The sequence below is a fragment of the Pseudorca crassidens genome, chromosome 12, assembly GCF_039906515.1.
Source record: "Pseudorca crassidens isolate mPseCra1 chromosome 12, mPseCra1.hap1, whole genome shotgun sequence".
NCBI classification, from domain to species: domain Eukaryota; kingdom Metazoa; phylum Chordata; class Mammalia; order Artiodactyla; family Delphinidae; genus Pseudorca; species Pseudorca crassidens.
In genome coordinates this window covers 41,726,829-41,741,782 of record NC_090307.1, presented here as the reverse complement: position 1 = coordinate 41,741,782, position 14,954 = coordinate 41,726,829, and the positions used below count along the sequence as shown (strand labels likewise).

The window sequence follows — 14,954 nt, the reverse complement described above, 5'->3', positions numbered from 1 at the left end:
CGTGTAACAAAGGAGAGGCAGTTCTGGTACATTCTCTCAGGAAATAAAAAGGCTTCCTAAGTGAAACGGGTTTGTGAGTCAGGGAGCGCACTGAAAGTACTCAGTAGGTATGTGTTGAATGAATATTGCAAACCAAAATTGCCTTCCATCTGGATAATGCCAGCTCGCAGTTTTTAAAATTTGTTTTGTTTTATTAATTTTCAGACTTTTTGAAAAGACCTCTAGAGAGTTATGTGAAAAAATTAAAAGTACCAGTTCACGTAATTCGAATGGAGCAACGTTCTGGATTGATCAGAGCTAGGTTAAAAGGAGCTGCAGTGTCTAAAGGCCAAGTGATCACCTTTTTAGATGCTCACTGTGAATGTACAGTGGGGTGGCTGGAGCCTCTCTTAGCCAGGATCAAACATGACAGGTAATTTTCTGGAGTCTATAAATTGTTTTCAGTGAGTTTGTCCTAAACTATGGTAAGTTGCAAAATTCCATGTTTTTAAATAAATATAAAAATATTTTCCTTTAAAATACCCATGAAGAGTACTCTAAACCAAATATGAATAAGACCACGTTCTAAAGTCTGGAAGGAATGTTTGCAGACTGTCTTGTTAATGAGGATGGATTAGGAAACATGTTAGGACGTATACTATATGCTCTCTTCACTAAACGGGAGCAGAACAGATAGACACGGATCTCAGGGAAGGTAGGATAAAGCCCTTTACTTGTCCCTGCTCTCTAAGGCTGACACTGGGGCGCGAGCAGGTCATCTCCTCTCTGTCTGCATCCTTACTGGGACTGTATCTCTTAGCCTATAGCACAAGGTAGAAGCGGGTGGGGAGATAACACATTGTCTCCTGAAATGCTTGATTGTTTATGGAAAAGGACTGTAATCTTGGATAATACAGGTAGAATATTGGGAACAGTGCAAGCTCATGGTTGTAGTCTTTCATGATGCACAATTTTCAAAGAATTACCTACTGCTGGGCTTGGCCTTAGCTCCTAGATATGAGGAGACAACCTAACTTCAGTCTGCAAGACCTATGTTAGTTGAATTTCTGCTTGTCATTGAAGTTTGAACCAGAGGCTGTCTGTGTCAACATTAAGGTTTAGATTTCAGCAGGGTAAACTTTTACTAGTCACGTAGAGCATAGTGGGAGCCAAAGTCATTGCATCTATTCTGTTTGTAAGCAAATGCTGGACCTACATCTCTGCCCGCCCCCCCACGCCCAGTTTTTTTTTGGCCGCGCCACCCGGCATGTGGGATCTTAGTTCCCTGACCCGGGATCGAACCTATGCCCCCTGCATTAGGAGCGTGGAATCTTAACCACTGGACCGCCAAGGAAGTCCCCATCTCTCCCCTTTCAAAGATGAATTGCCTGGGCAATGAGAAGATACAGTAGCTTTAGGAAGAAGAACACTGCCTGAAGAAGAAATAGGATATTTCTGTAAATTGTTTTCTATATGTAACAGATGACTGATTTAGGAAGTGTTTGCTTGCGTAAAGACAATGTGTAACCATTATGAAGCAGGAGCCTGGACCCATGGAGAGAAAGCAATGTGAGGTGATGACAGAAATATGAAAGGGAAATTGGCTGAAATAACAACCACAACAACTTCCATTTGGGCTGTGTGGTAGATTAGGTATCCTGAATAATGTTTCCAACTGAAAAAGCTAAGTGCTGGATAAATTCAAAACACATTTTTTTTTTAAAGATTTATTTTTTATTTATTTATTTCATTTATTTTTGGCTGCGTCGGGTCTTAGTTGCAGCACGCAGGATCTTCATTGAGGCACGCAGGATTTTTCATTGCAGCGCATGAGCTTCTCTCTAGTTGTGGCATGCGGGTTTTTCTCTCTGTAGTTGCGGCGCATGGGCTCCAGAGCACGTGTGCTCTGTAGTTTGCGGCACACAGTCTCTCTAGTAGAGGCGCGAGAGCTCAGTATGTGTGGCGTGTGGGCTTAGTTGCCCTGCAGCATGTGGGGTCTTAGTTCCCTGACCAGGGTTCAAACCTGTGTCCCCTGCGTTGTAAGGTGGATTCTTTACCACTGGACCACCAGGGAAGTCCCCCCAAAACATTTTTAAGTGCCTCACCAAGTTGGCAGCAAAGTAAGAAATTCTGCAGATCTCAGAACAAAGTGCAAACAAGTAAAGTAGTCTAGGCACTAAAGCCAGCTTTCACTTGTAGGGTTTCTGCTGAACTTAGGGGACACTGAGCTTCTGCCTTGAAAGACAAACAGATGGGAGGATGGGAGCCAAGGCCTGGGCCCCGCCTACAGTGGGAAGACGAATAGCAAACACCTGTATAAAGCGAGGCTCCTGATGTCTGTACTTCTGTGTTAGAATGAGAAATGAATCCCACCACACCAAAGACAACTTGGCCGTTTCAACCTTGGTATGGGGTGGAGGAGGGGAAATGGATCTCCCCTAAGAATTTGTAAGCAGAACATAGAAAAGGGGTACCAATTCAGCTCTTTTTATGAGACTAGTATAACCTTGATATGAAACCAGAACAGATGTGGAAAATTACTCAAACCCACTCACAAATGCTAATACGAAAATCTCATAGCACCAGCAAACTGAATCCAACTGAGATTTATTAATATCATATCAACATATATATATTTATATATATAAGTAAAGCATATCATATAACATATCAATATATGTAACATATCATCACTACTTGGTTAGTGTAATATTACAAAACCAATTCACATAATATACCCTGCTAACATATTTCTGAAACTGTGATTAAAACCCTGTCATTAGGACTTCCCTGGTGGCGCAGTGTTTGAGAGTCCGCCTGCCGATGCAGGGGACGCGGGTTCGTGCCCCGGTCCGGGAGGATCCCACATGCCGTGGAACGGCTGGGCCCATGAGCCGTGGCTGCTGAGCCTGCGTGTCCAGAGCCTGTGCTCTGCAATGGGAGAGACCACAACAGTGAGAGGCCCGCGTACTGCAAAAACAAAAACAAAAACAAACCCTGTCATTAAAACTCTAATCACTTTAGTAGATACAGAAAAAAGTGTTCATTTATGATTAAAATGAACATTGATTTATGATTAGAAATACTTAGTAAACTATTATAGAATGTAAATTTACTAATTTAAGATGCTAAACTAATTTAATTTAGCTACACACACACACACCCCCTTAACTAGCAAACATCATATCAATAGAGAAATGCAGAAAGTATTTTTTGGAAGATATTGCACAAGATAAGAATGCCCTGAATTATTACTGTTACTCAGTATTATTAGAAGCCTTAGATTTTGCAATAATGTAAGAAATAAAGGGTATAAGAATTGGAAAGGAAAAAAGCAAGTGCTGTCAATTGCAAGTGATTTTTTTTTTTACGAAGAAAAGTAAACTATAAGTAGTAGAAATAATAAGAATTTAGCAGTGTAGCCAAACATAAGATCACCATAGAAAAGTCAGTTGCCTTCTCCATACCAGCAGGAAGAGTTAGAAAATATAATGTAAAAAGAAGAAAAGAAATGATACCATTTATAACAGCAATGGAAATCATAGGCTATAATTAGGAATATGTTTAACAAATGATGCATGAAATAGAAAACTGTTGAAATTCATTGGAAAATAATCTGAGCGGAGAGAAGGATAATGTTCATGGATAGAAAAGTCAATACAAAAATGTCATTTCTCTCCACATTGATTTATATAAATTCAATGTGTTTCTAATTGAAAATCTCAACAGAATTTTCTTGGAGAAACTGGCTGATTCTAACATTTATCTGGAAATACACATTTTAAAAAATAGCTAAAATACCCCTGAAAAAGAGGAGTCAAGTACAACTGGGCCTGCCCTACTAGACATCAAGACTTATTTTAAAGCTATTTTAATTGTGGCAGTGACGTATTGATGCAGGAGTTCACAAATAGACTAGTGAAACAGAGCCACTCCATGTTTCTATGAAAACTTGATTTATGACAGAGCAGGCACTTATGATTACAGCAGCAGAAAAAAAAAAGACCGTTAGATAAATAGTGCTAGAACAATTGGTCATCCATAAGGAAAATAAACGAAGTTGGATCCTTACTGCATGTAATACCCAAAATCAGTTTCATAAGGATTAAAGATAAACATGAAAGGCAAAAATATAATTGTTTTTGAAGATAATATGGAAGAATATGATTTGGGAGTAAGGAAAGATTTCTCAAATAAGACACCAGTCAGATGGGGAGGATATCACATACTCTAAAATGTGGCTCCCAAGGGCTCTGAGCAGAGGGCACTGTTTCTTAGAAGGGGTTGTGGGCATATGTGTTTTTTCAAGTTTATAAAAATCACAATACCAAAAGGAAAATGTTTCAGAGTACGTGTTCAGACAATTTGTATGAAGAAATACAAACTGCAGGAAAAATACTCTTTCTAATGATTAGAAAAGATAATTTTTTTAAATCCAGAGATACTGTGTAACATTATTATAGTAACAAAATTGCAAGAAAATAACATCCAAAGTTGATAGTATTATAAGGAATCTGTATATACATATAACACTTTTGGAAAGAAGTTATGAGTAGTGCCACAAAAAGTTCTTTCCTTTAATTCACTTATCTCACTCCTGGAAGTTCACTCTTAAAGCAAAAGTGAAATATTGTATATATGAACATGGTCACTTAGTATCTTAATAGCAAAAATATATAAGAAACACAAATGTCCAGAAGTCATTTATTAAGAAAATTGTTAGCTTAAAATTATTAAATATGTAGTCATTAGAATTATTAAATATATAGTCATTAAAAGTTATTTTTGAATACTGTAGAAATATTTGAAGTACTTTTACATGTGGCAAATATATAAAAGTATGAATGGAAGAGGGATGGAAGGTTATTTTCAATAAGTTATAAATAAATATGATAAATAATTATGATGCTAGCTTGGTAGGATATAGCAGGGAATTTTTTCACCATTGTCCTTAACATAATAGAATGTATTTTTATTTTAAAAACACTTAGTATACACTTGTTATATAATTGTTACCATAGCCCTCAAAAAAGAAGGTTTTAAAAGATTTTTAATTTGCTTTTATGATTTTAGGAAGACAGTGGTCTGTCCTATCATTGATGTGATCAGTGATGATACTTTTGAGTACATGGCAGGTTCTGACATGACCTATGGTGGATTCAACTGGAAGCTCAATTTTCGCTGGTATCCTGTTCCCCAAAGAGAAATGGACAGAAGGAAAGGTGATCGAACTCTTCCTGTGAGGTAACTGATTTGTCAAACATTTTCCCTAATGTGTTATTGGCAGGGGATTGTGAAGCATTGGGGATCATATTAGAAGGATTATATGTGTATTTTGAAAGACATGAAGGATTTGTGCACCATATATGTAGTTAAGAGCCATCTTTCATGTATATCATTATTTCAAAGAGGGATTTTTTTCCTCTGATGAATTAATAAAATTCGAATTTTTCATTTCTATAAATCTAGTTCCTGTGAGAAATGATAGTGACATGCATATGTTTTCATTCCTATATGAACAATGTTTTGCACATCTGTAATTTATGCTTTAATTCAGTTGTTAGGGATAATAATATTTAACTTAAACCATCCCTTAATTAATTGTAAGTGCCAATATGTGAAAATAATACCTAAAACTGGGTAGTAAAATGTAAGATTTTAAATTCAGATATGTACCATCTGATAAGGTTAGAAAAAGCTTGTTTCAAATATAAAAATAACTAGAATTGACAAAAGTATAAAAAAGGATTTCCATTAATGCATTTCTGCTTTTTCTTTTGTTCTATATTTGGTCTTATATAGATTTTTTTCAGAAAGGGATAAAAACCTTCATGCTATTCAGGACCTTTAGATAGAGACCTTGAGCCTTCTGAGCCATCCTAGGATTCCAGTTGCATCAGCCTGCTGCTTCTGTAGTAATTGAGAGTTCCTGCAGCACCAGGCTTTTTTAGCCTTCTCCTCTCCAGGAGAGGAGAAGGCTTCCCAGATCTGTCTTCCTTTGAATTAAGTCCAGTTCTGACAAAGTTGAAGAGAGATTTCACTAATTCTATGCTCTTTCTCCCTAGCCAGCCCGAGTCCTTTCCTAGTAAAGGGACTTTTCCACTCTTTTGGTGACAGTTCAAATCACCATCTAAACCAGGGGTCACTAAACATTCCATACATGATTGACTTCTTTGAAAAATCTGATAAATGCTTTGAGTCTTCTCTAAAGTGGGACTGGGGGTGGGAGGCAGGGATGCACATGTGCAAACAGAAGGGTTTACATACAAGTCTAGGAAATTTAGAGAGATCCCCAAACCTAGGTCAAGAAACCGCTGCACTAAATGATAATGCAGGGTGTCAGCCTATTTATTTCCTTTGACTCCTAAGATATTAGACTTTCTCATTCTTTTTTCTCTTCTAAAATCAAAGTAAGTCCTAACTTCTTTGTGGAAACAACTGTTTCTACTGGAAAAGCAAATGCTGCCACCCTCACCAGTGCATGGAATGAGTATGTTTTAGGGTTACATAGGTAGCCAGTTCATCCTAAAATATGATCTCCATAGTGTCCTCTGTCCCTGGAACTTAATTACGGTCTCTTAGTTGGAACCCAATTTTTCTCCATATTCATTCTTCAAGGAAACCAATATTTGGTATTCATTTATTTAAATCCTCCTTCATTATCATTTCTCTGCTTAATTCTACCTATTCCCACCCACTCTACATACCTAGGCCATGTTTTGAGGCAGAGAATTTACCATACTTGGTGAGGATGATGAACTCCTTACTTAGGAGGAGTATATTGATTTTATTCTGTACTTCATCTCCTTCCTTAAAGGTTGAGGGAAAGGGCTTCATTGCTTTCCTCCTGTTTAGTCTTACATCTTTGCAATATTTGCCACCCCTTAGAACCTGGCGTGTTAGAGCTGCTAACGTGAGTCTAGTTGGTTAATGTGGTCAACTGCATTTATGGTTGCTTGGAACTATGGAGTAGATACACAGTCAGATGGAGAGGATTATGAGAAATAGCTTCAATTTAAGGAGTTTGGGGTAGAAGCTCAGTCAGGACCTGAGGATCAAGAAAGGTACTGAAGACAGTAAGAGCCCTTGGGACTGGGCAGGGAAGGGTGTCCAGGCAGAGAAGGATGTCCAGGTAGGAGCTGTGGCAGCACAACTGGGGTGCAGGTACAGCACAAAAACAAAGAAAGCCCTGGGAGCCTGTGAAAGCTTCTGCAGAGTGTGAGAATAAGCATTTATTCTGTAGTTAAAAACAGTTATAAAACTACTTTTAAAAACAAAAACTGATAGTAAATTTTAAATTGTTACAATTAACGGTATAGTATTATGATTGAATTTCAGAACACCTACAATGGCAGGAGGCCTTTTTTCAATAGACAGAGATTACTTTCAGGAAATTGGAACATATGATGCTGGAATGGATATTTGGGGAGGAGAAAACCTAGAAATTTCCTTTAGGGTAAGTTCCCTTTGAAAAAAGTAATCTGTATAACCTCAAATATGGATATGCTTTAAATATTTATGTTATCTCTAAATAAAAATTAAAAAGTGAATTTAATATGAGTTTAATCAGACTTCACAGCCTTCAGCCCATAAAAAGTTTGGTGATACTATTAAAGGTTCATTATAAACTATTTTAAGCAAATAATTTAGTTAGATTACTAGTCCACCTGTAAAACTTATACAAGATTCCCCTGTTGTCTTTAATTTGTTACTTTCAAGGAAGTGATTCAAACTCTAAAAATAAACAAAAATAACACATAGTTTGTAGATGCTACTTTGTTACTTAACTGCCAAAAACATAATCTCACTTTCTTTAATATGCTTTGTCCTTCTGGTTTGAAAATTGTTCTCTTATTTAAACCTGGTCACTTTACCAGCTTTATATTTTTCCCCATAAAAAGAAAAAGGCGGGCTTCCCTGGTGGCGCAGTGGTTGAGAGTCCGCCTGCCGATGCAGGGGACACGGGTTCGTGCCCTGTTCCGGGAAGATCCCACATGCCACAGAGCGGCTGGGCTCGTGAGCCATGGCCGCTGAGCCTGCGTGTCCGGAGCCTGTGCTCCACAATGGGGGGAGGCCACAACAGTGAGAGGCCCGTGTACCGCAAAAAAAAAAAAAAAAAGAAAAAGGCAAAAGAATTCTGAAATTATTCTAAATGAATGGTAACCCAGTCAACCTTAAGTCTTATGCATTTCCTGTTCACAAAAAACAACATATTTTTAAAATGACATAGTGTATTTCTGAAAATAATGAACTTTAGACACATGGCCTATAGTGGAAATCACACTGAACTGCACTGAAGTCTAACCCAGCTAGCTTGCTGTGTTCCTGGTAGATAGCTTTGCTCTTTATAAAAGGAGAGGTTTGAACTCCAGATCATCTTGGAGATCCTACTTAGCTGTATCACTTTATGATCCTGTGAAAATGTTAAGGCAGGCACACAATATTTAACAAAATCAAAATTTTTCAAAATGTATTTTAATTGAAAATAGATGTTTGACTTACGGAAAAATGTATTTTGAAAGGATAATTTCGTTAAGGATGTGAAACCAGTTAATGATCTTTCTTTTACCCCTTTTTTGTTTTCATTCTCACAAACACCATAGAGTGTGCTCTCACTGTCCACTGAATAACTCACGAGTAATCAAGTTTAGATTTCTAGGTTCTGTTTAATGTACAGGTTGTGACAGGTTTGGAGAAGGAGGAACAGATAGGACTCTGGCTGAATACTGCATGGTCAGAGTTTTTGACCACGAACCATATTAATAAATATACACACAACCCATAATATAAACATTTCATGAAACAGTATATCCTTGTTAGTACTGGTTGCAGTTCATCAAATTTGAATTTTATGACCCTTGTAAGAGTGACGGCCTGCAGTTAGAGAAATACTGCTGTGGACCTCAAGTCTTTTCTGTATTTTGCATTTACCTATCTTTCTGAATTTAACCTTCAACTTCTGGTTTGATCAGAACCAAAAATTGAGGAAGCACTGGCTTTGGGACCATATAGCAGGAGCTCCACTGTACGCCCTTGATTCTGTGAAATTCCAGCTATGAAACTCAATAAGATGTGAACCGTTTTTTTTTTTATAATTATCAGTGTTTAAAACTGGTCTTCTTTGCTGTTGTTTTCAGATTTGGCAGTGTGGAGGAACTTTGGAGATTGTTACTTGCTCACATGTTGGACATGTGTTTCGGAAAGCTACACCCTACACGTTTCCAGGAGGCACAGGGCAGATTATCAATAAAAATAACAGACGACTTGCAGAAGTGTGGATGGATGAATTCAAGAATTTCTTCTATATAATTTCTCCAGGTTAGCATTATCTTGCATTAGAATTACAAAACTAACTTTCTTGGTCTGATCCTAATGCATTCTGAATAGAGATAAGAAGGAGTGGAAGAGAACCTCTGAGCAGAGGCCAGACACCTACCTCATAGGTTGTTGTAAGGAGTAAAGGAAGTCACATACGTATAGAAGGTGCTTAGCAGAATGCCTGGTATATGTCATTAACAGTAACAATACATGATCCAGTCTTGCAGAAGTCACTATTGGTCCAGGTGCTTTCCATGTTCTTTTTTTTTTAAACCTAACTGCAACATTTAACATGTATATGAAAGCGTCAAGTATTTGAAGGCCAGTGCAGAGCCCTGTAACATGCCTCCAGGGACTTCTCTCCAGGAGTTTTTCTCTGCTCTTCTGAGTTTTGTGGCAACAGCTGTTCCATCAGCTATAAATCTGCCTGGCGTTGTTACCATTCCATCCTCTTCAATCACCACAAGACTGTGCAGTGGTAGCGCACACAATTCAGTGAGCTGTGAGAGAGAAACCTGACTGGAAACAATTGCTCTGTTTAACCTCTGTTTCATATTTGGGCAAAATTGGTCTTTATTTTTGTTTTTGCCTTAACAAATATTAAACTTTTCTGACCCCATATAACTTACATTTGTATGTAATATTATTAGCATATATATCATTCTCAGATAAATTTAATTTTTCTTTGAAAAACACATATATTTCCTTGTTTTATACTTTGGGAGGTGGATTTATGGTATGTCACTTGTGTAGTCACACATCACCAAAATGATACTACTTTTCCTGTTTGACTGGCTTTTTAGATGCAATATATAAATAGAAATGTGTTACCTAACGGAACATTAATAATTCAGTCACTTATTTCTTTTAACAGGTGTTACAAAGGTAGATTATGGAGATATATCATCAAGACTTGGTCTAAGACACAAACTTCAATGCAGACCTTTCTCTTGGTACCTAGAGAATATCTATCCCGATTCTCAGATTCCACGTCACTATTTCTCTTTGGGAGAGGTAAAAAAAATATATGTGTGTGTGTGTGTGTGTGTGTGTGTGTGTGTGTGTGTATTCTGTGTGGTTATTATGTTCTCACTGATTTATAAAAAAGAATAGAGGTTACACTTCTAACAAGGGAGTACCTTCATATTAAAGTTACCTCAAATGTGAGAAAGTTCTTGTTAGTTGAAGCAGTCTACTTATTAATTTTTTATCATGTTATATTTTTGTTAAAATAAGAATGCTCTACCTCTCACCTTTCACAGTTGGACTTTTGTTACAGTATATTAGTGTCTTTGATAGACTTCTTATTTTAACAAACTGGCCCATTTAGTTGAAACCATATATTCCTAAAGCTAATGTCCTAGCATTAATTAGCCCAAATTAAAGTGTGAGGAACTTCAAAGTAAAGATAAATTGTAAAGAACTGACAAGGAAACTTGAAAGACCATTTATAATAAGTTGTATTTTTAACACCCATTTATTTTCCCTTGGGAGTCCGAAATCTCAGTGTGGGCATGGAGGTTGCAAAGACTGTTGGTTAGCATACTTATCTCTGATGATGCCTTTAGTCATTGCTCTTAGAATTCAGCAGCAGATCTTCTTGAAACTGAAATAATTTACTTATTAGTGCTTATAATTAGCCAACACAATTAGTTGTGCTTTGGAGTTTGGCCTTTTTAATCTTTGTGGGTGCCCACGATATAGGGTATGGTGTGAGAGAGTCTTGCCTTCTTATCTTCTGGTATAACTACCAGGATGGTCACAAGGAAGTATTTCTTGTGCCCTGTCCCACTGTTTTCCTAGAATGTCGATAGCCGTTCTTTCTGGTTCCCAGCCAAAGCTGTGCTCTGTGTGTAGGAAATCTAAATGGGTCCTTCTCTTTAGTCCAGGGGTCTGATCAAGTCAGGGGTTTTAGTAGTTTCATAGGGCTGCCATAATAAAATACCACTTCTGGCTTAAACACAGAAATGTATTGTCTCACAGTTCTAAAGACTAGAAAGCCAAGATCAAAGTGTGGGCAGGTTTGGTTCCTTCTGAGGTCTGTGAAGAATCTGTTCTCTGCCTCTTTCTAGCTTCTAGTGGTTTGCCGACAGTCATCGGTGTTCCTTGGCATGTAGAAGCGTCACCCTGATCTCTGCCCTCATCTTCACATGGCATTCTCCTGTGTACGTGTCTGTCTCCAAATTTGCCCTGTTTATAAGGACACCAGTCATATTGGATTAAAGCCTACCCTAATGACCTCGTTTTAACTTGATTACCTCTGTAAAGAACCTATCTCCAAATAATGTCACATTCTGAGGTGCTGGGGGTTAGGACTCCAACATGTGAATTTGGAGTGGGGACACAATTCAATCCATAACAAAGATTGAGCTAGGTGGGGCTGGGTTGCAGTTTTAGGGAAGACTTAGTTCACTTCTGGCTCATGTATGTTTCTTGGAGGGGTCTCTGTCTCCTCAACCCTGAAAGTTTTGCCTTTCTGAGGTTTTGAGATTAGTATACTTTAGCCTCCCACCTTGTTCAGTGGGGGGAACCAGTTGTTATTTTTTCAGGTCTTCTGTCTAGCAGAATTTGTCTCCTAAGCACCAGGAGCTGTGGAAGATTTTTTTTTTAATTTTATTGAAGTATAGTTGCTTTACAGTGTTGTGTTAATGTCTACTATACAGCAAAGTGATTCATTTATATATACACACACACACACACACACACACACACACACACACACATTCTTTTTCATATTCTTTTCCATTATGGTTTATCACAGGATATTGAGTATAGTTCCCTGTGCTATACAGTAGGACCTTGTTGTTTATCCATCCTATATATAATAGTTTGCATCTACTAATCCCATACTCCCTATCCATCCCTCCTCTACACCCCCCATTGGCAACCACAAGTCTGTTCTCTATATCTGTGAGATTGTTTCTGTTCTGTAGATAAGTTCATTTGTGTCATAATTTGGATTCCACATATAAGTGATATCATATGGTATTTGTCTTTCTCTTTCTGACTTACTCTGCTTAGTAATGATAATCTCTAGGTCCATCCATGTTGCTGCAAATGGCATTATTTCTTATGGCTGAGTAGTATTCCATTGTATATATGTACCATATCTTCTTCATCCATTCATCTGTCTATGGACATTTAGGTTGCTTCCATGTCTTGGCTATTGTAAATAGTGCTGCAGTGAACACTGGGGTGCATGTATCTTTTCAAATTATAGTTTTCTCCGGATATATGACCAGTTGTGGGATTGCAGGATCATATGGCAACTCTGTTTTTAGTTTTTTGAGGAACCTCCGTACTGTTTTCCATAGTGGCTGCAGCAATTTACATTCCCACCAACAGTGTAGGAGGGTTCCTTTTTGTCCACACCCTCTCCAGCCTTTGTTAGTTGTAGACTTTTTAATGATGGCCATTCTGACCAGTGTTAGGTGATACCTCATTGTAGTTTTGATTTGCATTTCTCTAATAATTAGCTATGTTGATCATCTTTTCATGTGCCTGTTGGCCATCTGTATGTATTATTTGGAGAAATATTTATTCAGGTCTTCTGCTCATTTTTTGATTGGGTTTTTTTTTTGCTGTTTTTGTTGTTGTTATTGAGTTGTATGAGCTGTTTGTACAGTTTGGAAGTCCTTGTCGGTCACATCATTTGCAAATATTTTCTCCCAGTCCATAGACTGTCTTTTCATTTTGTTTAGGTTTCCTTTGCTGTGCAAAAGCTTGTAGGTTTGATTAGGTCCCGTTTGTTTATTTTTGTTTTTATTTCTATTGCCTTGAATGACTGACTTAAAACATTGGTATGATTTATGTCAGAGAATGTCTTGCCTATATTCCCTTCTAAGAGTTTTATGGTATCATGTCTTACATTTAAGTCTTTAAGCCATTTTGAGTTTATTTTTGTGTATGATATGACGGTGTGTTCTAATTTCATTGATTTACATGTCGCGATCTGTCCAACTTTCCCAGTACCACTTGCTGAAGAGACTGTCTCTTCTCCATTGTGTATTCTAGGCTCCTTTGTCAAAGATTAATTGACCATAGGTGTGTAGGTTTATTTCTGGGCTCACTGTTCTGTTCCGTTGGTCCATATGTCTGTTTTTGTGCCAAAACCACACTGTTTTGATTACTGTAGCTTTGTAGAATTGTCTGAAGTCTGGGAGAGTTATGCCTCCTGCTGTATTCTTTTTCCTCAGTATTGTGTTGGCAATTCTGGGTCTTTTATGGTTCCATATAAATTTTAGGATTATTTGTTCTCCTTCTGTGAAAAATGTCATGGGTAATTTGATAGGAATTGCATAAATCTATAGATTGCTTTGGTAGTACGGCCACTTTAACAATATTAATTCTTTCAATCCAAGAGCATAAAATATCTTTCCATTTCTTTGAATCATCTTCAGTTTCCTTTATTAATGTTTTATAGTTCTCAGCATATAAGTCTTTCACCTCCTTGGTCAGGTTTATTCCTAGGTGTTTTTTTTAAATGCAGTTTTGAAAGGGATTTTTTTTTTTTACTTTCCCTTTCTGATATTTCATTGTTAGTGTAAAGAAATGCACCCAATTTCTGTTATGTTAATTTTCTATCCTGCTACCTTGCTGAATTTGTTCATCAGTTCTAGTAGTTTTTGTGTGGAGTCTTTAGGGTTTTATATATATAGTATCATGGCATCTACATATAATGACAGTTTTCCCTCTTGAGATGTGGAGGATTTCATTCTCACTTTTAGCCACAGCTTCCCATCCACTGACAGCACAGCAAATGTCCCATGAGGGGAATGGCCTCGTATTTGGGGCTCCTCTGATTTTTATTTTGTCATGCTAGCCTTCACATAACCAGCATCACTGTGCTCTTTCCTTAAGGAAAAGGCCCTTTTGGGCCACACCCTGTTCTCAGCCTGCACCATCAGCAAATGTCCTTACTGAGGAAGACATCTGGTGATTGTCAGCTCACCCAGGGAGGGCTCTTCCCTTTCTGGGATTATAGTTCACCTCACCCTAATTGCTTCCATTGCTCTCTAATAGACTCAAAAATAGGATTTCTGCAATTTAGCTGTTTTTCCCTCTACTTGTTGGAGCAGAAGTGTTGGACTACTATGTGTTACTACTGAGAAAGTGCTTTTCCTCTTCTTTACTACAGTGCAATACCTCAAGCCAGGGGGCCATAAAGATTCTGGTTCTCCTTTCTTAATAATCTTCTAATTCCCCAAGGTCCCTCTTTTTATTAGGTCAAGGCAGTGATTTTCAATTTTCTGATTACAACCCAGAAGTGGTTTATAAATCAATTTAGCTACTTATGGCCAACATTTTTTAATAGCTTAGGAAATACTGTATGAAAGTGCATTGCTTATAGTAAAGAAACTTTGTTTTTACTGGGTCTGTCTGCAGTTCATTGCAAATCTTTATAAACCTTTAAATTATAAAATTGACTTTTTGAAGGCATGTGAATCCAAATAGAAAAAAAGAAAAACTCAACACTTCTGTGACAGGAATTGATAGCAGGGCAAAATTTTCTTTGTAAGTCACGACAGGGAATGTTGATTTGTGTGGACAGGGCCACCTCCAGGTCCCACCCCAGGACTGAATCTTCCTGACATTCAGGAAAAGTCGGCCCCCCCACCCCCGATCTGCAGGAGGTTGTCACTTCTTCCTTCCTTTCA

General features: G+C 37.7%; 1 protein-coding gene across 4 annotated transcripts in view; it reads left to right on the top strand.

Moving 5' to 3' along the window:
• The window catches only part of GALNT1 (polypeptide N-acetylgalactosaminyltransferase 1), a 125,467-nt gene that overhangs the window by 96,061 nt on the left and 14,452 nt on the right, over positions 1-14,954 (top strand). For all 4 annotated transcript variants that reach the window (XM_067699327.1, XM_067699326.1, XM_067699329.1 and 1 more), the window contains 5 exons: positions 205-412; positions 5,053-5,223; positions 7,318-7,435; positions 9,117-9,297; positions 10,172-10,311. In XM_067699327.1, coding sequence (XP_067555428.1) covers positions 205-412; positions 5,053-5,223; positions 7,318-7,435; positions 9,117-9,297; positions 10,172-10,311 — 818 coding nt within the window. The remainder of the gene's footprint in view (positions 1-204; positions 413-5,052; positions 5,224-7,317; positions 7,436-9,116; positions 9,298-10,171; positions 10,312-14,954) is intronic.